Source organism: Scyliorhinus canicula, chromosome 5 (assembly GCF_902713615.1).
Source record: "Scyliorhinus canicula chromosome 5, sScyCan1.1, whole genome shotgun sequence".
Lineage (NCBI taxonomy): Eukaryota > Metazoa > Chordata > Chondrichthyes > Carcharhiniformes > Scyliorhinidae > Scyliorhinus > Scyliorhinus canicula.
Genome location: NC_052150.1, coordinates 80,960,011 through 80,982,883, shown reverse-complemented (window position 1 = coordinate 80,982,883; position 22,873 = coordinate 80,960,011). Strand labels below are relative to the sequence as shown.

Here is a 22,873-nt window from a genome sequence, read left to right as displayed (position 1 = left end):
CGAGGAGTTGGTTAACCGTAGTTCAGGTGAAATTTCTCAGTTGGAACAAATACACAGTGCACTTCTTCGCTTATTGTCCAAAGGATGACTGGCTAAATAATTGCTTTATTACACACTTACTTCATTAGAGCAATGGAGTGGAGCTATGTGATAGCTTTAGCAAAATGCTGGCACAGACTCAGTGGGTTAAATGGACTTTTGAGCTGTGATACTATGCTGCATCATGGTTTAAGAGTACTTCATAATATATTATACTTAATACAAGAATGTTGAAATTCGAGCTGCCAAATGCAAACAGTTTAAATAAAAGGTAAGCTTCTCACGAATGCACACCCATGATTATCTTGTTGCTTGTTTCTATTTTAAAAGGGAAGTACAATAGCACAATGCATTGGAGGACAAAATCAGCACATAGGTGTGGTAGGAATAAGGTGTAGTCCAAAGTTGCTCACACCACTGAATTCTCAATTTCAGTCACATAATTATGAGCAAATGTCAACTAAGGTCATCAACTTTCCCCAAGGGAAAAATAGACTACGGAAAGGAGAGTTACCCCTCAGTAGTTCTCATCCATTTAGTAATGGTTAGTTTAGAGCAGCAGTGAGGCTAATTGGAGATCAATATCCCAACTCTCACCATTTCCAGTTGGTGTGCAACTTGTGGTGAACATGAAACATGATTGAAGGAATTAACAAATTAAGTGCAACACTTGCATAGTTTTTAATTTAACATTAGCAAGTGATACTCATTTTAATTATTAGCTATAACGTTTGCTACACTGTTGAAGAAAATGTTAGGTGTTGCCACAACTGGAATAATGTAGCCCCACGTTGTTCACCATTGTTTTGGGAGATGGGTTAGCCGAATGGCTGGTTCGTGATGCAGAGCGACTCGAACATCATGGGTTCAATTCCCATACCAAAGCCCTGCCTTCTCAACGTTGTAACTCGCCTGAGGTACAGTTACCCTGGGGTTAAATCATCACCAGTCAGCTCTCTCCTTCTCTCGAAGGGGAGAACAGCCTATGGTCCTATGGGACTATGTGGCTTTCATTTTTAATGTATCTAACAAAGCTAATTAGTACTGATGGTATAGTATGTACAACAGTTAGTAAGAGATGTAGTAATTGTAGGAACGTCAATCAAACACCAGTATAACTACATTGCTTTACAACTTTCTGTTGCTGAACACTGCTGATCGGAGAATTTTCTATCAAACCATCTTTAATTAGATTCAGCTAAAGAGCAGTTAAATAGCAAGCAATAAAACAGAAAACGGACCAAAAATTCAGATGTATATCATCAAAGATAAAACAATGCATATCTGGAATTTTATGAATGTTTAATGAGTTTAAGTAAATTTAAATAGTCACGTTTCTGAGTGTCTTACATTGTTTCATTTAAATATGCTAACCTGAAGTGAAAGTCATAGCAGTTCTACAAACTTTCCTTCACACTACATTAGTAACATTCAATTACGTTAAGCAGCAATAAGGGTAACCTTTCTTACAAATAATTCCAACATTCCTTGTATTTTAATAACAAAAATTTAAAAGTCAATCTTACCTTAAAATTGTGAGCTTTTTCATAATTGAAATGGTTCTCACTTTGTTTCAAGGCAGCTCTTCTGACAAGTGAGGTGATCTGTGAATAGGCAAAAAGTTTCAGAGGTCGCCATAACACTGTATTGCTTCTACCCACTTTCATCCCTAATGCCACAGCCAGCAATTCTTGATGATTCTTGTCCTTTTTGGTTTTGTGCATAACAGGAGGACATGTCTGTTCACTCTCAAGCCACAATTTCTGAGACGGCATGGTGCTAGGGTCCCAAATATGTTCTCTGTCCTCTGAGTTGTGAAGTTATAACGTCCTCAAGTTTTGTCAAACAGTCTCTAATGTTAGCAACCAAAGTGGCAGCAGCTGCACTTCATTCAGCTGAGACCTCAGGCATGTGACCTGAATGGGCTGTCTTGTGCGATGAAAGAGGTTTCTGCATCTGAATGAGCCTTAGCAAAGGCCTGTGTGAGCACTCAAGGCAGACGTGTGCTGCAGACAAAAGCTCACATTCATAAACCCTGAAAAACCGTGGCAACGGTTTTGAGACAGACGCTAGAGAAACTTTAGGCAGGGGGTAGTACCTCTGCACCCCGAAACCACAGCATATTTCAAAGGACCGATCCATTCTGCAGGGTACCACATTAAAGAAACTAGCTCAAACAACATTGGTCAGATCCTGCACTCAATTCCACAGCAAATCAGACCAGAAGTTGCAAGACCTTCTATGGTGCTGAGAGATTAAAGTGCAGGAAAAAAAAAATCCAATCTTGGAGTATGCAAGCTCTTTTTTATATCACGTAAGATGACACCAGTATCATTTATAAGACTCTACAACAGTTTGAGAGTCACCTTCCAGTTTAAAAATGCAATTCTGCATATAGTGTTACAATGTAATCCATTTATTTTAACACAAATTATGTTAATCCTATCCTAAAACTAAAACCTAAACTTTGTGCAAAAACAGAAATCTGTTACATTTCATCAGGATCACCATATAAAAGTCGCCATGCACAAAGTGTCTGTGTACTTGCTTAAAAATCAAATAGTAGAACTACAGCAAATTTTGAAAAGCAACATATAAAATTATTGTGGCTATAACATTCTTGGCTCTAGGAAATATGGTATTTTATGTCAAGTATGTATATTTGCCTTTTCTAACCCAGTATAACATACACATCTAAATGCATCCAAAGGGTTGACACTAATGTTAGGTATAAACATATCAGAATTAAACTAGATTTTGATACACATTTTACACTTCATCCTTGACCTCAAAATTTCGGAGCCAAATTATTATTTTCTCCTGGATCCAAAGATTCCATGGCGGATTTTGGAGCACACAAAACACCAAGTTTATCCAACCTGGGTCAAAATATTCAAACTCCCTCCCTAACAATGAATGTACCCTATACCACAGGGACTGCAGCAGTTCAAGAAAGTAGCTCACCGCCAGCTTCTTTTTTTTTTTTGTTTTTTTTTTAAATTTAGAGTACCCAATTATATTTTCCAATTAAGGGGCAATTTAGCGTGACCAATCCACCTAACCTGCACATCTTTGGGTTGTGGGGGTGAAACCCACGCAGGCACGGGGAGAATGTGCAAACTCCACACAGACAGTGACCCAGGGCCGGGATTCGAACCCGGGTCCTCAGCGCCGTAGGCAGCCACCGCCAGCTTCTTAATTTAAATTTTTAATAATCTTTATTGTCACAAGTAGGTTTACATTAACACTGCAATGAAGTTACTGTGAAAAGCCCCTCGTCGCCACATCCTGCGCCTGTTAGGATACACGGAGGGAGAATTCAGAATGTCCAAATTACCTAACAGCACGTCTTTCCGGACTCGTGGAAGGTAACCGGAGCACCCGAAGAAACCCACGCAGACACGGGGAAAACATGCAGACTCCGCACAGACAGTGACCCAAGCCGGGATGGAACCTGACTAATAAGTGAATTTTGAAAAAGACCTGACCACCATGAGGGCACAGCTATTGAGCAAGCAGCTGAGGAAAAGGAGGAGGAAGGACAAGGGCAACCTAGATAACCCCTTTCTAACTGGGCTGTCCATCCAAAACATTATTGGACTACAAAACCAATGCACCCAAGCCCATGCCCCATTTCACCAACAATCCCATTCTTGACCTTCCATCCGTCATTAACTTACACAATGTTCGCTGATCCATAATGCAAAAATAAAAGTGAAAAAAAACCCAAAACTTTATAAACCAAATATATAAATCAACCATGTCATAACTTTTGCAAACATGAACTATTCATTCTTGTGCATTCCCTTAGTGCCTGCCTGACCTGCTGCTCTTATACAGTCCTACTCCACCAGCTGCAGCCGGGCTGGTGGAAAGTTGCTATCTTTCAGTGGGGAAGGCTGCGGATGGCCTTCCAAGCTGATCTCAAGCCGTTATGGGAATCTGTACCATCTCAGCAGGAGTTACAGGAGTTAGGGCTGGCTGGTCGACAGGTAATAGCAAGGGCACTGGTGGAGTGACAGCGGTAAGAGCACAAACGCCGTCATCTTAAGAGGGTATAGCAAGTTTGAGTGCCATGGAGCCATTGCCTTTCCACCCTGGTGGCATCTCAGTACTCCTCGTATTCTGTAAGAGGCAAGAGTAACTAACTGCTCTGAACCCCTTTCAGCAACGGTATTCACAGTAATGGCGATGGAAGTCTGAGCATGCATGACTGCACTGCTGTTCTTGTATGCAGAGGTCTCAGATTCCACAAGAAAACCTAACTGTTGGGTGGCTTCTACTTATGCTGCATTCAAAACTGAGACATCAGTCGCTGTATCATGGTTAAATCCACATATGTATAAATGAGTTGTCCACTACAAAATAAAGCTCCTCGAGGGTATAACAAGCAGGGTGGATAAAGTGGAATGAGTGGATGTGGTGTATTTGTATTTCCAAAAGATATCTGACAAGGTTCCACATAAAAGGTTACTGCATTAGATAAGAAATCATAGTTTTGGGGGTAATATATTAGCACGACACCCTAGACTAGTGCACAGTCAATTCCAGACCCACTTGACCCAGAGTCGCAACACAGGTGAAATTAGATTTTATTTAAAATACCCAAGGCCCAGGGCAGCACGGTGGCACAGTGGTTGGCATTGCTGCCTCATGGCATAGAGGTCCCAGGTTCAATCCCAGCTCTGGGTCACTGTCCGTGTGGAATTTGCACATTCTCCACATGTTTGCGTGGGATTCACCCATGCAATCCAAAATGTGCAAGGTAGGTGGATTGGCCATGCTAAATTTCCCCTTAATTGGAAAAAATGAATTTGGTACTCTAAATTTATATTGAAGCAAAATACCCGAGGCCCTTGGTTGAGCCAAATAAATTGCACCACCAGGTTTTTAAAACTTTAAAATACAAGTAACCTTTTATGATGTATAGTATTATAACTAAACGGACAGAAAACATAACTGACTATCTAATACCCCTATCCCAACCCGTCCCTTCCTAACTCGCTCCACTCTCTACACACGCGCACACACAGTAAAACAACAGAGGGGAAAATGTGGTGGAAATGTAAAGAAAATATTAATAAAATAAAAGAATAAAGATCTTTCATGCCCTGGGATGACTTCCAGTTAATGTCTTTCTGAAATTCAGACTTTTATTTTGGTACTTCCTCCTTCTGGGCAGCATGGTAACATAGTGGTTAGCACTATGGCTTCACAGCTCCAGGGTCCCAGGTTCGATTCCCGGCTTGGGTCACTGTTGGGAGTCTGCACGTTATCCCCATGTCTGCATGGGTTTCCTCCGGGTGCTTGTTTTCTCCCACAAGTCCTGAAAGGTGAGCTATTAGGTAATTTAGACATTCTGAATTCTCCCTCTGTGTACCCAATCAGGCACTGGAATGTGGCAACTAGGAGCTTTTCACAGTAACTTCATTGCAGTATTGATGTAGGTCTACTGGTGACAATAAAAATTATTATTATTCTTCTAGGTTTGAGATGATTTTCTCTGGCAAGGTTGTCTACTTCATGTTCACAGCACAAATGTGCCAGGCATTCACTGGTTTTAGATCAATAGAGCAAGAGAGAGAGAGAATGCTCCTTCTCCTTCCAATGTCTGAACACTTATGCTTAGTTGTCTCAGAAAGCATCACACAGGAACCAATCACTGATCGTTGTCAGCCAGAACACTGCCCCTGGCCAATCCTCTGGTTTCCAGTTAACCAATCGAACAGAATTCCTCCAAAACTGATTCCTGAGATCCACTTGGCATTGGACTGCCTGGCTTCTCCTGTCCAAGATACAAAACCTGGGAGCACAATGCCCTGGCAAGTAGGCTACTTCAACTCTGAATCTTCTGCTTATAGATACATCCCAATTATGGATCCACAAACATAATAAAATAAAAGAAATGGGAACAAAGAAAATAAACAGACAGGACTCTTACAATGGACAGATGATTGTCTAACTCAAAGAAACAGAGTTAGAATAAATTGGTCATTATTAGGTTGGCAAACTGTAACCACTGGAATGCCACAGGAATCAGTGCTAGGCCCTCAAATATTTATGATCCATATTAATAACATGAAAGAAAGAACCGAGTGTGTTGCAGCCAAATTTGCTGCCAATACAAAAAAAGCAAATTGTGAGGACACAAAAGCTCGGATATTTGTGGAGTCAGACCAAGGAGGGAAACCTTTAAAAATGGTGGGTGGGACCAGATTCGGTCTTCCTACCCCATTCATGTTACTGGCAATTTTTGCCGTTGTGGGATAAAGGATTGGGTAATGGGGCAACATTTGCTGGCTCCTTTGTGGTGGTGGGCATTTCAAAAACCCCCATTCCACCGGCGGCCTTGATGGCGTCAGTCTCATTATGCCAGTTGACATCGTTCATGGCAGCTCATTGGAGTCGTGAATCAAGGTTGGAAACCAAAATAATTGGCTACCATTCAATATTCCGTTTGAAATATACCTCCCTTCTTACCTTCCATAAAGCTGCCAATCAATCACAACCATTCATTGTATCAATCACAAAAAATGTAGCCACTTCACACCTCTTAACCTTTTGTAAATATACACAAAGCATTGAAATAACTCTTCAAAGAACTCTGAAATTATTATAAGATAATGAAGATGCCAATCAAACAAACCTATCACTCCCCTGCAAGCAGTGTCCACAGAGCTAAGTCCAGTACCCCTCTTGAAGCAGCAAAACATTCACAAGCCATCGGAAAAACAGATGGCTGACCATCTGTTCAGCTTGCTTCTGTTGATATGTTTTCCAGATGGCCTCTCAGGTTTTTACTTTCCCTTTCAGTCCATTTTGTGTTCTCACTGAAGTTGAATTTTACTTCCTAACTCTTCCTTCTAGTGTCAGTAAATTACTAGAGGTTTTAATATTGGATGAACTGGCCAACTAAGTAAAACAACATGAGTCAATCACAAATTGATTTCTAAAAGGGACTCTGTACTTCTCCAAAAATTTAGGATTCTTTGAAGGTATATCGGAGAGGAAAGATAGAGGAAATTTAATGAATAAGTTCTTTATAAACTTTGAAAATATCCGATAAGATGCAAATAACTTCCAAAGATTCGGCACATGAAACTAAGGAGAATGTGACCATCTGGTTAGATGGGTAAAGAGCAAAGGCAAAAGTTAAGATTTTTCTCAGAATTGAAAGTGCGAGCCTACGGCCATACTAGTCTAAAGTGCCCAATCTCAGAAGCTAAGACTCGGCCCTGGTTAGTACTTGGATGGGAGAACTAAAAGATATTGGACTTCCGGTGGTGGCAGGGCCGGCTCAGGGCACCGGCAACTCGGGCTGTTGCCCGGGGCGCCATGTGCTAGGGGGCGCCAGACTCGGGTCCCGCGCATGCGCAGTTGGGCCGGCGCCAACCAGCGCATGCGCGGTGGCCGCCCACCCCCCCACCCCCCCAGTCCGTCCCCTCGGTCCGCTCGCCCGCTCGGTCCGCTCCCCCCCCGCCTCGGGTCCGTCCCCCCGCCCCCCACCCCTCGGGTCCGCCCGCCCCGCCCCGCCCCCCCCCCGGGTCCGCTCCCCCCGCCCTCCCCCCGGGTCCCCCGCTCCCCCGCCCTCCCCCCGGGTCCGCTCCCCCCGGGTCCGCCCCGCGCCCCCCCCCCCCCCCTCGGGTCCGCCCGCCCCGCGCCCCCCCCCCCCCCCCCTCGGGTCCACGCGCCCGCCCGCCCCCCCCCCCCGGTCCACCCGCCCCCCCCCCCCGGTCCACCCGCCCCCCCCTCGGGTCCACCCGCCCCCCCCTCGGGTCCACCCGCCCCCCCCCCCCGGGTCCGCTCCCCCCAGGTCCCCCGCCCCGCCCTCGGGTCCGCCCCCCCCTCGGGTCCACTCCCCCCGCCCTCCCCCCGGGTCCGCTGCCCCCCCCTCGGCCCCGCCCCCCTCTCGGCCCCGCCCCCGCCCTCCCCCCGGGTCCACCCCCCCCGCCCTCCCCCCGGGTCCGCTGCCCCCCCCTCGGCCCCGCCCCCCTCTCGGCCCCGCCCCCGCCCCCGCCCTCCCCCCGGGTCCGCTGCCCCCCCCTCGGCCCCGCCCCCCCCTCGGCCCCGCCCCCCTCTCGGCCCCCCCCTCTCGGCCCCACGGCCCCCCCCCCCCCCCCCCAAGGGCGCCGAATTTCAGCTTGCCCGGGGCGCCAGCAACCCTAGGGCCGGCGCTGGGTGGTGGCCATGGAGTGAGTGGTCAAACATTTGGTGCCTCCCACTCAAGGTGTTTTCTTTCGGTCCTATCCCCACACGAATGATGTACTATTTGAGGACAAAAGTTAGGAGTGCCCAGGGAAGGATATACTCCTCTGGTGAGGATGGTGTATAGATCAGCAGACGAGTGCCACGAGAAAGGGAGACCAGCTGGAGCAGGAAAGCTTTGATGGTGCGCGTCAGGTGAAGATGGCGGACGGCAAGGGGGCTGTGCTGCCAATCAGTGTTGAATAATAAATTCCAGCAGCAGAGGAAAGAGGCCTTGGAGGATTTAGCCAAGGGGTGGACTGGAGAGGGGAGGGGAAGTCAGAAGTATCAGGCGGGGACCACATTGGGCAGATTTACGGATAGTTCACGGGGAGGCCCAACAGCCACAGTTTAGTTTAGATGTGGGACGGTTGGTGGATGAGGGGCTTTGTGAGTGGGTGAGGGCTGCCACTCGGGACAATGTGGAGTTGAACAACACGAGGGAGATCACCACTGCCATGCTGTGGGAGGTACTCAAGGCGCTAGTTTGGGAGGGAATTTATTTGGATTCAGTGCACAGGGAGTGACTGGAGCAAGAGAGAGCAAGGCTGGTAGATGAGATTTTGAGTGTGGATCGGAGGTACTCAGTCCCTGTTAGGGCTGTTAAGTGAGAGGCAGAGGCTCCAGATGGAGTTTGGGTTAGTGTTGTCATGTGAGAGTACCTTTAAGAAATGGATGTTTAAGAAATGTACCTTTAAGAAATGAGTGTTTATCAGTGATGTCAGAGTGTGGGTGGAGCTGGGCTGTCTGTCAGCTTTTTACTTTCATTTTTCAACTGCTCCAGCGCCCTGCTGGCCCCCTGTAGGGGCCAGAATTGCTGATCCTGGGGCTGTGTTGACGCCGTCGGGAAACGCAAAAGCGTTTCCGATGGCGTCAACACTTAGCCTCAGGATCAGAGAATCCCGCACAAGATAAACTTTAAGTAAGGAGCTGGTTGAGGAAGGCTTTGTTAACGGCACCTCTGCCCTTCTCGCCAGCTCGGTACTCCACATGTCCAGTGGTAGTGGCAGCCCTGAGAATGTGGGGCAATGGAGGCAGCACATGAGACTGGAAGGGGCGTAGGTGTGGTCACCGATCTGTGACAATCACCGGTTTGCTCCGTGGGGGTAGGATGGGGGCATCAGGAGGTGGCAGCGGGCAGGGATTGAGAGATTTGAGGATCTCTTCATTGAGGAGGGTTTCTCGACCCTGGAGGAGCTAGAGGAGGAGTTTGAGTTGCCAGGGGGGAATGGGTTCAGGTACTTACAGGTGCGGGATTTTGTCCGGAGGCAGGTTCCTGGTTTCCCTCGCCTCCCTCTAAGGGGACTACAGGATAAGGTGATGTCTAAAACAGGGATTGGGGAGGGGAGGGTCTCAGAAATATACAAGGAACTGATGGAGTGGAAAGGAGTCCCAATCAGGGAGGTGAAGAGGAAGTGGGAGGAAGAGTTGGGAGGGAGTTGGAAGTCTGGTTATGGGAGGAGGCCCTGAGGAGAGTCAATGCATCCTCATTGTGTGCCAGGCGTAGCTTGATCCAGTTCAAGGTGGTCCACAGGGCTCATACAATTGTGGCCTGGATGAGTAGGTTTTTTTGAAGAGGTGGAGGACAAGTCCTGCGAACCATGTACATAAGTTTTGGGCTTGTCCAAGGCCGAGGGGATTTTCAGATGTCATGTCAGAGATCCTGGAAGGGAGGGTGAGTCCAGGGGTAGCAATATTGGAGTTCCGGAAGGTCTGGGAGCCCGGGGGGGGTGGAGAGAGAAAGGCCCTTGTTATGGCCTTTGCCTCCTTGGTGGCCGAGAGACGGATTTTGTTGGGATGGAGGGACTCGGAGCCTACAAAGTCGGGTGTTTGGGTCAGTGACATGGCAGGGTTTCTCAGGCTAGAGAAAATTAAGTTCATCTTAAGGGGCTCACCCAGAGGTGGCAGCCATTCATCGAATTATTTAAGGAAAACTGACCGTCAGCAGCAGGGGGTGGGGGTCTCGCAGACCTCAGTGTGCACAGGTGCATCCGCAGCGTCACAGAGGCCCTATATGGCCAGGCGGCTCAATACATCCATTTCAATGTGGACCAAACCCACCAGGATTCCGGGCAACGGGATTCGTCGCCATTGATGGAATGCCACAGGTCCAGGCTGTGATCGACGAGTTTCATTTAACCACTGTGCCACCGTGCCATCCCTGATCGATGGGTTTCACGTCTCCATACAAGCAATTGCAGATGACAAGCCGCTCTACATAAACTGAAAGGGTTTCCACTCGATGAACGTACAGCTGATATGTAACTTTCAGCTGCACCTTATTCACCTGGGCAGTGTGCACGATGCCTTCATCCTGGCACACTCAACGATTCCTTACATGTTCGAGACGCACTCCCCCGGCTGGGCAGTTGGCTCCTGGGTGACAGGGGTTACCCGCTGCGGACGTGGCTGATTACACCGATCCGGAGGCCATAGACCGACACGGAGGCACGCTAAAACGACACCCATACAGCAACCAGGAGCGTGATCGAGCGGTGCTTCAGCCTCATGAAGATGCTGTTCAGGTACCTGGACTGTTGTGGAGGGGCTATCCAGTATGATGCCGAGAGGGCTGACCACTTAGTAGAGAGGCGATGTGCTGGCGGAGGGATGCCAGTCCTCGTCCGACGAGGACGATGCAGGGGAGAGCGAGGATGGGCCCAGGCAGGCAAAGGAGGCTGTACGACGTATGCACCAGGGCCAACACACACGGGATGCTGTGATCGCCTCCAGGTTCACAAAATTGTGGGGCTGGCTCAGGGCAGAAACACCACTTCCCACACACCCCTCACTCACATCCAACCGCCAACCCCCCCCCCCCCGGCCACTCCCTCAGTGATACATACGTGCTGCACTACGGGGTGTGGGCCTTGGGTTGGCAGTAACAGCGGGTATGGTCTATGGGATGGAGGATGTTGACAACCCGCTCTGCGATGAGCTCTGGCGCTCTGCATTGTGTGACAGCGTCTGACTCCTGCACATGGTACCACTTTCCACTGCCCAGCTGGGTGATCCCTGCATGCGAGCTGGCCATTCCATCACACACGATCCTATTGGATCCCTGGGGTGATGTTTATCGGGATGGTCGGCTGGGGTGGCACCCAGAGCGTCCGACCAATGCCTCCCCACATCCCTTCTCTGGCCAGCCCAGCCCTTGCACCCATCTGACCGAGCACCGAGGCAGGCTGTAACAGTGGTAACAGGTGTTCGATGTGCACAAATACATACATATGCTTGCCCGAGCCCCTATAACTAAACTGTGCCCTGCACCCGTGCCAACTTAACTGGTGTCTAAATTTCTGGCCTTACGGGCCCAAACGCTACATCTAAGTGGATTCCCTGACAGTATGAGGATTTTCACAGTAACTTCATTTCAGTGTTAATGTAAGCCTACTTGTAACAATATTATTATTACAGGAGTGGAGGCCTGCTGTGATTCCCGCTGTGCGACCTGGGTCCCTGTTGGTGGCCGTCTTCTGGGCAACCGGGCAGGGATGGGCCCGGCTGCTACTCCGTTGTCCCAGGTGGCGTGGTGCCAATCTTTTCTGCCCACAGCCCACCGATGCACTAGCGATGCGGGAGTAATCGGCTCGGGCAATATCACTTCCCCCTCCCTCGGGGTGCCCAATGGCCCCTGGGCTACTCCATGGGAGGGGATGTGAGCTGAGCTATTCCCCCCCCCTCCGAGGCTCCCCCGCCACCTGCAGCTGCCAGACCTGCAGGTCCACTTTGGTTTCAGCCAGGGTCCGCACGCTCGCGGTCATGGATATCTTCACATCACTCACTGACAATGCCACCACTTTCTAGGTTTATGTCACATCAGCCAGTGACTGTGCCATCTCCCTCTGGGACTGGGCCACCTCTATTTGTGTCTGCGCCACGTTGGCCAGTGCCATGCCGCCTGCATTCCCAGACATGGCCCGGCGTGACTGGGCCATGCTCAGAAGCGCCACTGCAATGTCCCAGGTGGCTCTGACTAGTGGTTGCCTGTGAGGCGATAACCCTGTCCTGGGCCTTGGCCAGTACCCGTACAGGTGCCCCAGGCCTTGGACATGCTGAATCGTAGCCCAAACCGTAGCACCCAATGCCTCCACTGCCGAAGCCACCCATATGGTGTTGGCCTGCGTGGCACGCAAGATCGGCACCACCTCCTGCTGCTGCATGTGATTGGACTCCTCCAACTGGATGCTCGCCGACAACCCCTCATGCAGTCCCTGGCTCTGCGACTGCATCTCCATAATCAGTAGGACTGTCCGTTGCAGAAGCCCGAAACCCGTCTGGACGGCAGCTAGTTCCTGGGGTTGGCTTGCCCTCCAACTGTCCGGCCCAGTGGGTGTCCCTACCTCCACTTGCTGTGGGGGTGGGGGGGCTCCGGCTGCGGCGCTGGCTGGGGACGGCCTCTTTCCCGACAGGATACAGGGTCATCCTCCTCTCCTCCACTGCATCCAGGAGGGTCTCAGCTCACGTCGGTGAATCTGTGGGCCGTGCATTTTTCTGCCATCCTGTTGGCTGGGATGGTGTGTATCCCTCCTTAATTGGAAAAAATGAATTGGGAAATTTAAAAAAAACTCTGTGGACCACAGAGATCCACAGTATCAAATGCATATTTGTCTGGACCAGCAGCAACTCTCACCCACGTGATTCCCAGCCCAGAGGACTGGAGAGTCAAGAGGGCTGGGAGAATATGGCACCATCAGTGTATCAATGAGGCTGCAGCTTGTCAGCCACCTGAGTGTCAATCACAAACACAGCGAATCAGGTGTTTGTGGTGCACCCTGGAGACCAGGAGGAAGAAATTGGTAGGCTCCCGCTTAGGCGGGCAGGAGAGAGCTTTAGGTACCTGGGGGTGCAGGTGGCCTGGGACTGGGGGACTCTTCACAAACATAATTTCACCAGACTTGTAGATCAGAGTTCAAGAGGTGGGACATGCTGCCATTGTCGTTGGTGGGGAGGGTGCAGTCCGTCAAAATTACGGTGCTTCCGAGGTTCTTGTTCCTCTTTCAGTGCCTGCCCATCTTTATCCCCAGGGCCTTCTTTAGGAGAGTGACTAGCAGTATTTTGAGCTTTGTGTGGGCACATGGGACTCAGAGAGTGAAGAGGGTGTTCCTGGAGCGAGGGAGGGATAGAGGCGGGCTGGCGCTGCCCAACCTTCTGGGGTACTATTGGGCGGCCAATGTGTCAATGGTGCGTAAATGGGTGATGGAGGGGGGGAGGGGTGGCGTGGAAAAGAATAGAGATGGCGTCATGTAGAGGTACGAGCCTGGGTGCCATGATAACAGCGCAGTTGCCGCTCTCCCCCAAGAGGTTTACCACGAGCCCGGTGGTGGCTGCAACACTAAGAATCTGGGGACAGTGGAGACGGCATAGGGGGGAAACAGGGGGCTCGATGGAGGCTCCATTGGGTGGCAATCATCGGTTCATCCCAGGGAACAGGGATGGGGGATTTAGGGGGTGGCAAAGGGTGGGCATCAGTAAATTGAGGGACCTGTTTATTGGCGGAAGGTTTGCGGGCCTGGGGGAACTGGAAGATAAATTTGGGCTTCCCCAAGGGAACATGTTCAGATACTTGCAGGTAAAGGCGTTTGCTAGGCGACAGGTAGAGGGATTCCCTTTGCTGCCCTCGCGGGGGACGACGGACAGAGTGCTTTCGGGGGTGTGGGTTGGAATGGGGAAGGTGTGTGACATCTATAAGGTCATGCAGGAGGTGGAGTCGTCGTCAGTGGAGGAGATGAAGGCTAAATGGGAGGAGGAACTCGGGGAGCAGATAGAGGACGGAACTGGGCGGATGCCTTGGAGAGAGTCAACTCTTCCTCCTCATGTGCGAGGCTTAGTCTCATCCAATTTAAGGTGCTGCACCGGGCCCACATGTCCGGGACTAGGATGAGTAGGTTCTTTGGGGGTGAGGACAGGTGCACCAGATGTTCGGGGAGTCCTGCGAACCACGCCCATATGTTCTGGGCATGCCCAGCACTGGAAGAATTCTGGAAGGGGGTGGCGGAGACGGTGTCGAGGGTGGTTGGATCCAGGGTCAAACCAGGGTGGGGACTCGCAATTTTTGGAGTTGCGGTAGAGCCGGGAGTGCAGGAGGCGAAAGAGGCCGGTGTCCTGGCCTTTGCGTCCTTAGTTGCCCGACGAAGGATCCTGCTACAGTGGAAGGATGCGAGGCCCCCAAGTGTGGAGACCTGGATCAGTGACATGGCGGGATTTATAAAATTGGAAAGGGTCAAATTTGCCCTGAGAGGATCAATACAAGGGTTCTATAAACGATGGCAGCCTTTTCTGGACTTCCTGGCTCAAAGATAGGTATCTTGGTCAATAGCAGCAGCAACCCGGGCAGGGGGGGGGGGTGTTCCTTATTGTAGTTTATTTTATGTAACTTAATATTGTGTTAATTTGCATTGTTGTTAAAATGCTGTGTTGTTCATGGAGGTGGGGCGAATGTTTATGATTGCTAATATTACTGTTATTTTTGGTATTTTATTATGGTTCGTTGTTGTTGTATAAATTCAAAGTTTTTCAATAAAAATTATTTTTTAAAAAACCAAACACGGCGAATCTCGCACCATTTCTCATTGGAATCGATTGTGTTCCATGTGGCGCCGGTGCTAGCCCCTTAACAGTAGCGGATTTGGTCCAGTTGCGGCGCCAGTTTTGCTGTCGTGGAACTCCTCAAATTCTGCGTCAACACTTAGTCTGAGAAACAGAGAGTCTCGCCTATTATATTTCAACGATATTTTTTTCAGAGAATACCACACAATGGGATGGATTCTCTGCCTCACACCTCCAATGCATCAGAGAATCCAGCATCAGCCGCATTTGATGCTCTGGCCCCCCTCTGGCATCGGGATCAAAGTTTGTGCTCTCCACCAAAGTGAGGTTGCAAATGGGAAGACTATTTGCATCCTATTAATGGACTGGTGCCATATTCTCCCAGCCCTCTTGACTCTCCGGTCCTCTGGGCTGGGAATCACGTGGGTGCGAGTTGTTGCTGGTCCAGACAAATATGCATTTGATGCTGTGGATCTCTGTGATCCACAGGGTTTGTTTTAAATTTCCCAATTAATTTTTTCCAATTTTAGCGTGTTCAATCCACCTACCCTGCACATCTTTGGGTTGTTGGGGCAAAACCCACATAAACACGGGGAGAATGTACAAACTCCACAGGGACAGTGACCCAGAGCCGGAATCGAACCTGGGACCTCAGCGCCGTGAGACTGCAGTACTACCACTGTGCCACCGTGTTGCCCAGTGGTCCACAGAGTTTTTTTTTTTTTAATTTAGCATATCCAATTATTTTTTTCCAATTAAGGGGCAATTCAGCGTGGCCAATCCACCTAACCTGCACATCTTTGGGTTGTGGGGGTGAAACCCACGCAGGCACGGGGAGAACGTGCAAACTCCACACGGACAGTGACCCAGGGCCGGGATTCGAACCCGGGTCCTCAGCGCCGTAGGCAGCAATGCTAACCACTGTGCCACCGTGCTGCCCGTGGTCCACAGAGTTAACAGAGCTAAGTGCTGTTAGTTTCACAGCTGACCACTTCAAAGTCACCTTTAATCCTCGCCATGCAAAAATTTGTGTTCCCCATCAGGTGCAATTCAGCTTTGGCGGGAGAACATATTCTCCCAAATGGAAAATCCTGCCAATGTCCTGTTCTGCCAACTGAATTAATACACCAAAGACAGGAAGAACATTAGAGGTGGGAGCAGAAGTAGGCCATTCGGTCCGTCAAGTCAGCTCGCCATTCAATTAGATCATGACTGACCTTGGAAGATAATCCTCAACTTCACTTTCTTCATAACACTTGATTCCCTACCTGGTTAGCATACCGTCAGATGAGCACGGCAGAACTCCCAGGTCCCATGAAGTCTCAACCCCAGGTTGTAAAAATGTTTGCTGATACCCACTATTTCCCAGACTCAACTCATGCATGTTGAACAACTGGAGGAAACAAGAGGATGAGGTGTGTTTTGGGTGGGGTCTTGAATACCCATCAACAATCTGTACAAAGTAATACTTCCACCGTCATACCTGGCAGAAGCTGCCAAACAGGTCCTGCATCAGGTTTTGAGGGAGTCAACTTGAGGGAGTAACCTACATAATAATAATAGCTTATTGTCACAGGTAGGCTTTAATGAAGTTACTGTGAAAAGCCCCCAGTCGCCACATTCTGGCACCTATGACTTTGTGTTCACAATGCAAGTGTCACAAACCAAGTATCTATGCTGGCATTGGTAAGGATAATCATCACACAGTCCTTATTGAAGATAAAGGCTTCACAATGAGGACATCCTCTAAATCCTATAACATTATAGCACAAAAGTGCAACGTGGAACAATTTAATCATGGATCAAAGACTGAAATCTGCATTAGTGAGAAACCATAGGTCATCAGCTGCAACATAATTGTACACTGTCATTTACACCGTACCACGCCCTCCTTACTCCATTCCGTCAATCCAGAGTATATCCTGGTTCACTGCAGAGTGTAAAAGCATGTGCCAGCAGCAACCTATGCAAACAGTGCATTGAGGCATTTGGCGTGTGATTTAATTATGCACAGTAATGTAATTTGTCTCACTGAACAGTGACAAACAGAAAAGCAGACAAGAGAATCTTTTTTCTATTCAACGCTGTGCACGTGAAGTCAATCATACTAGAGGGAATTAGTGACATGGTTCTGTTGTTCAACTATTAATGATAGATTAAACATACAACAAATAGAGCAATGCTCAAGTGCCAAGTCAAGGCTTGTGTATTATGTCATTACAAATATTTTTTTAAACTTAAAAGTTATAATCAATGACACATAATAAAATAAGGAATCTAAATGTGAAGTAAAACTAATTTTAAAAAAAAGTCTCAATACAATATTTCAAACATTGATCTCAGAAACTATAGAACAAATATTTTAATTTCTCTACAATCCCATCTCTCTTTGGTGGCAGAATAGCAGTATCTATTGGTGGAAAGTGATATTGCACAGCAGTTATCTTTCATAAGTAAATATAATACAACAGTAAAAATATCCAGTTATGTGGTATGTTATTGCATAAACATTAACATCTGTTCAAAAGTCTTGGCCCACTGGCTCTGGCATACAGCCATAGTAAAACCTTTACTGACGCTCATGTGTCCCAAACCAACAGAAGATTATCACTTAATCATTTGGAACGAGAACAGTTTCTGTTCAATCTACACTTTCTGACTTTTAATTAATAACCTTAATTAAAATGTGCTGGGAATATCACAGTATTGTTTGTGTCAGGCAGTATCCTTTAAGAGGCTGCCCATTTAATGCTCCCGCAGTTTATTTGGTTTGTCCAAAATAGGAATCCACAGTATCAGGCCAGTGATCTTGTCACCCAAACTGGCAGGAAGTATTTAAATTTCAAGAATTAAGTGTTTTTTGCCATTGGGTTTGATGAAACTACACAACGGCAATTTAATCTGACCTATTATAATGATCCTGAAAATTATATATACATAATAGAGTGAGAGAGAGAGAGAGAGAAATATAGATATCAGGAAAAAACTCTGCTTGATAAAAAAAAACCTGAACGATGTAAAGGTAATAAAAATTGAACAAAGCAAAACAAAAGTGAGTAAACCAAAAATACATGATTACAGAGACTTTAAAGGAGTAACCCACTTTATACCAAACTAATAAGCCTATGCTCTTAATACCTTGATACAACTGGAATTGTAAGGGTAATATCTAGAATATTAGAGTGGGGTGTACAGCATTCTGATGTTTCAACAAACATAAGCGTTGCTCCAGCAACCCTAATCAGCATAGGGATGCCAGAGATACAGTAGAACAAGGTTGCTGCAATCTGTTTGTTTAATATAAGATCACAACACACCCATCTATTTCAAAATGCAGCAATCAAACAATCTGAAAGAAACACAGCATATGGGAATGGGGGGAGGGGGGGGGGGGGGTGGCGGTGGAATCACACAAAAGAAACCTTACAAGATAAAAACATAAATAGGTCACATGAAGGGAAGTAGAGTTTATTGTACAAACAGAGTAATATTTTGTAAATAAAAGAACACATGGGAATCCGGTTCAATTGCTCTTTTTACCCTTTATTTTCCTCTGAAGGGATATTTCTTTTGTTTTGATTCTTGGCAGAAATTTCAAGCCTTTAGAATTAAAAGTTGCATAAAAACATTTCAGTAAAGAGCAGCATGTTTTATTTAGAAAGAAAAAACTATTAGTACTCTTCTGAGTCATTTACTTGTTAGACTTTGAAACAACTTAGAACTAAAGTTTAACTGTGCAGCATGCAAGATTCTTCCAGTAGACAAGAATGAACATTGGTCAATAATTACACAAAACAGAGACCTGCTATAAAGAATTAATTGCCAATTTCTGCAGTACATAATAAGTGATCTATTTCTATTAAGTACCATATTCCCCAGTTCAATCACTACCTTGTTTTACAAGCAAGCCCTTGCTAACTGTGTGCATTTTTACCTACTCCAGCCTCATCAAAAATCTAGATCAATTTTTGAGCAGACATATATATTCTCCTGGTTACTCTTTGGAGAATCACTTGCCTACTAATAACAAGCCATGGTAACTATTAGACATTAGACGCTCATTTGCCACCTACATGCATGTATACCTGAGCAGCTACTTCTGCTTCCACCACTACTGTTACCAAACACACACAGGCCAATGCTTACAGTCCAGTACACAGAACTGAAATACATGCTTCCTAGAGTTTCCAGGTATCAATCTGAAAGTCAGTCTTCTGTTTATATTTAATAACAGTGTTAAATATCAAGAGTAGCTTACTGGAGAAAGTAACCGTTGAACTGCTAAATGTTGGCGCAAGCCTTCTGAAACTTAGGGCCAATTTTCCTGGAGTCAGGAAGACCCGGATGCAGAAGTCCCAATCTCATTGGGCGCGATTCAACAGGACAAAAAACACAAATCCCACATATATCATGTCCTGTGACTGAAAGGTAAACAGTCACTAAAATACAACGAGCCGACACAGTGTTTGCGTTATACTTTCCTTCATTTCTGCGAAAAGATTCAGCATCAGGCTCTACAGAGACCCGTTTCGGGCACGTTTGGCGGGTGTTTCTTGACACTGCTATCCAACGGCAGTTTCCCATTTTTTTTGGCCTCAGCAGGGAACACCCCGCTGAGGTCGCACTTTAGTCATTTCCTGTGTTGACGAGCCAGCTCGCCAGTTCAAAAAAACAACTCGCCGATCGGGGCGCCATTTTTAAGGCTGCCACCATCTTTTGACTCCCACGGGGCAGCACGGCAGCATTGTGGTTAGCACAATTGCTTCACAGCTCCAGGGTCCCAGGTTGGATTCCCGGCTTGGGTCACTGTGCGGAGTCTGCACGTTCTCCCCGTGTGTGCGTGGGTTTCCTCCGGGTGCTCCGGTTTCCTCCCACAGTCCAAAGATGTGCGGGTTAGGTGGATTGGCCATGCTAAATTGTCCTTAGTGTCCAAAATTGCTCTTAGTGTTGGGTGGGGTTCCTGGGTAATGGGGATAGGGTGGAGGTGTGGGCTTGGATAGGGTGCTCTTTCCAGGAGCCGGTGCAGACTCGGTGGGCCAAAGGGCCTCCTTATGCACTGTAAAGGGATCCAACAAAGGCCTGACCAGAGCCTTAGACAGCCTCAATAGTACATCCCTGCTCTTGTATTCTAGTCCTCTCACCATGAATGCTAACATTGCATTTGCCATTCTAAGTGCCAACTGAACCAGCATGTTAACTTTAGGTGTCCTAGTACAGGATTCTCTAAAGTCCCTTTGTGCTTCTGATTTCCGAAGGCTTCTCACTTAGAAAATAGTCTATGCCTCTATTCTCCCTACCAAAGTGCATTACCTCACACTTTTCCACATTGTATTCAATCTGCCAATTCTTTGTCCACTTTCCTAGCCTGTCCAGGTCCTCTTGCAGCCCCCCCCCCCCCCTTTCCTCAAAACTACCAGTCCCTTTGTATATCTTTGTATCATCTGAAAACTAAGCAAAAATGCCCTCAGTTCCTTCTTCCAGATCGTTAACGTATATTGTGAAAAGTTGTGGCCCCAACACCAACTCCTGATTCACACCACTGGTCACCAGCTGCCATTCTGAAAAAGACCCCTTTATTCCCACTCTCTGCCTTCTGCCAGTCAGCCAATCCTCTATCCATGCCAGTATCTTACCCCGAACACTATCGGCACTTAACTTCTTTAACAGCCTCCTATATGGCACCTTGTCCAATGCCTTCTGGAAATATAAATAGATCACGTCCACTGGTTCTCCTTTGTCTAACTTCCTTGTTACCTTCTCAAAGAATTCTAACAGATTTATTAGACATGACCTCCCCTAGACAAAGCTGTGCTGGCTCAGTCCTATTTTACCATGCACTTCCAAGTACTCCGCAATTTAATCTTTAATAATGGACTCTAAAATCTTACCAATGACTAAACTCAGGCTAACTGCCTCACTCCCTTCTAAAACAGGGGCGTTACATTAGCCATATTCCAGTCCCCTGGGACACACTCTGCCTCCAGTGATTCCTGAAAGATTACAACCAATGCCTCCTCAGCTATCTCTTTTAGAACCCTGGGGTGTAGTCCATCCAGTCCAGGTGATTTGTCCACCTTCAAACCTATCAGTTTCCCCAGAACCTTCTCCTTAGTGATGGCCACTACATTCACCTCTGCCCCCTGATTCACCTGGAGTTCTGGTATCCCACTGGTATCTTCCACTGTGAAGACTGATGCAAAGTAACTATTCATTTCCTCTGCCATTTCTTTGTTTCCTATTACTACTTCTCCAGCCACATTTTCCAGTGTGTCAATATGTATTCTTGCGTCATTCTTAACTTTTATGTATCAAAAAAAACTCTTGTAACCTTCTTTTATATTTATATTATTAGCTAGCTTAACAATCATAATCTTTATTGTCAGAAGTAGGCTTATATTAACACTGCAATGAAGTCACGGTGAAAAGCCCTCCGGCACCTGTTCTGGTTCACAGAGGGAGAATTCAGAATGTCCAATTCACTTAACAGAACGTTTTTCGGGAATTGTGGGAGGAAACCGGAGAACCCGAAGGAAACCCACACAGACGCGGAGAGAATGCGCAGACTCCGCACAGACAGTGACCCAAGCCGGGAATCGAACCTGGGACTCTGGCGCGGTGAAGCAACAATGCTAACCACTGTGCTACCGTGCCGCCCAACCAACTGTTTACACTCATATTTCATCCCCCCCCCTTATTACTTTGTTTGTTGCCATCTGCTTGTTTTTAAAGGCTTCCCAATCCTCTGGCTTCCCACTAATCCACGCCACATTGTAGGCGCTTTCTTTTGCTTTTATGCTGTCCTTGTCATCGCTTGTCAGCCATGGTTGCCTTAACCTCCCCTCGGCATGTTTTCTCCTTGGGATGAATTTCTATAGTGCCTCCCGAATAACCCCCAAAAGGTCCTGCCATTGTTGTTCAACTGTTCCACTGCTAGGCTCCCCTTCCAATCAACTCTGGCCAGCACTACCCTCATGACTTTATTCAATTGTAAAACTGTTACATCTGATTCCAGGTTTTTCCTGTCAAACTGCAGGGCAAGGCCTAACATATTGTGGTCACCACCCCCCCAAGGGTTCCTTCACCTCAAGTTACCCAGTCAAATCTGCCTCATTTTACATCACCAAATCCAGAATTGCCTGTTCCCTACCACAAGTTTCTCCAAAAAAAAAATCTAGTAGACATTCCACCAATTAATTTTCTTGCTATCGGCTACCAACCCGATTTTCCCAGTCTACCTGCATACTGAAGTCCCCCATGATTAGTAATATTGCCTTTATATGTCTTTTCTATCTCCTGACTTATTTTCTGCCCCACATCCTCCATACTGATAGGGGTCTGTAGATAACTCCCATCAGGAATTTTTCTCCTTTGCGATTCCTCAACTCTACCCAAACAGATTCTACGTCTTCTGACCCTATATCACTTCTTGCTATTGATTTAAGTTAATTTCTTACTAACAATGCTACCCAACCCCCTCTGCCCATCCTTTCGCTAGAACACATATCCTTGGATGTTTACATTCCAGCACTGATCCCCTTGCAGCCATGTCTCTGTGATGCCGACAACATCGTACCGGCTAATTTCAACGTGCGCAACCAGCTCATTTACCTGGTTTTGTATATTGCACTCATTTAGATACAACATCCTCCATCCTGCGTTGACGCCCCCCTTTTCATACTTGTCCATTTTTTGCTGTGCCTGAACTTGGGTTCCTGCCGCTCTCTATACTCTCTGTTCTATTACGTGTTCTGGAAACATTACTAAAATCTGCTGACCCCCCCACCCGCCGCCACTACCACCACCCTTTAATGAGATCCGAGGCATGGTACATTGGCGAGACCATGCACAATGGATGAACGGACATCGGACAACAATTTCCAGGCAGGAATGTTCCCTTCCAGTCGGGGAACACTTCAGCAGTCAAGGGCATTCAGCCTCTGATCTTCGGGTAAACGTTCTCCAAGGCGGCCTTCAGGACGCGTAACAACGCAGAATCGCCGAGTAGAAATTGATAGGCAAGTTCCGTACATGAGTACGGCCT

At 47.5% G+C, this 22,873-nt stretch overlaps 1 protein-coding gene across 1 annotated transcript in view; it reads right to left on the bottom strand.

Moving 5' to 3' along the window:
- Positions 1-22,873, bottom strand: part of chn2 (chimerin 2) — a 388,173-nt gene that overhangs the window by 80,028 nt on the left and 285,272 nt on the right. Inside the window, exon 7 of the mRNA XM_038797279.1 lies at positions 1,566-1,643. Coding sequence (XP_038653207.1) covers positions 1,566-1,643 — 78 coding nt within the window. The remainder of the gene's footprint in view (positions 1-1,565; positions 1,644-22,873) is intronic.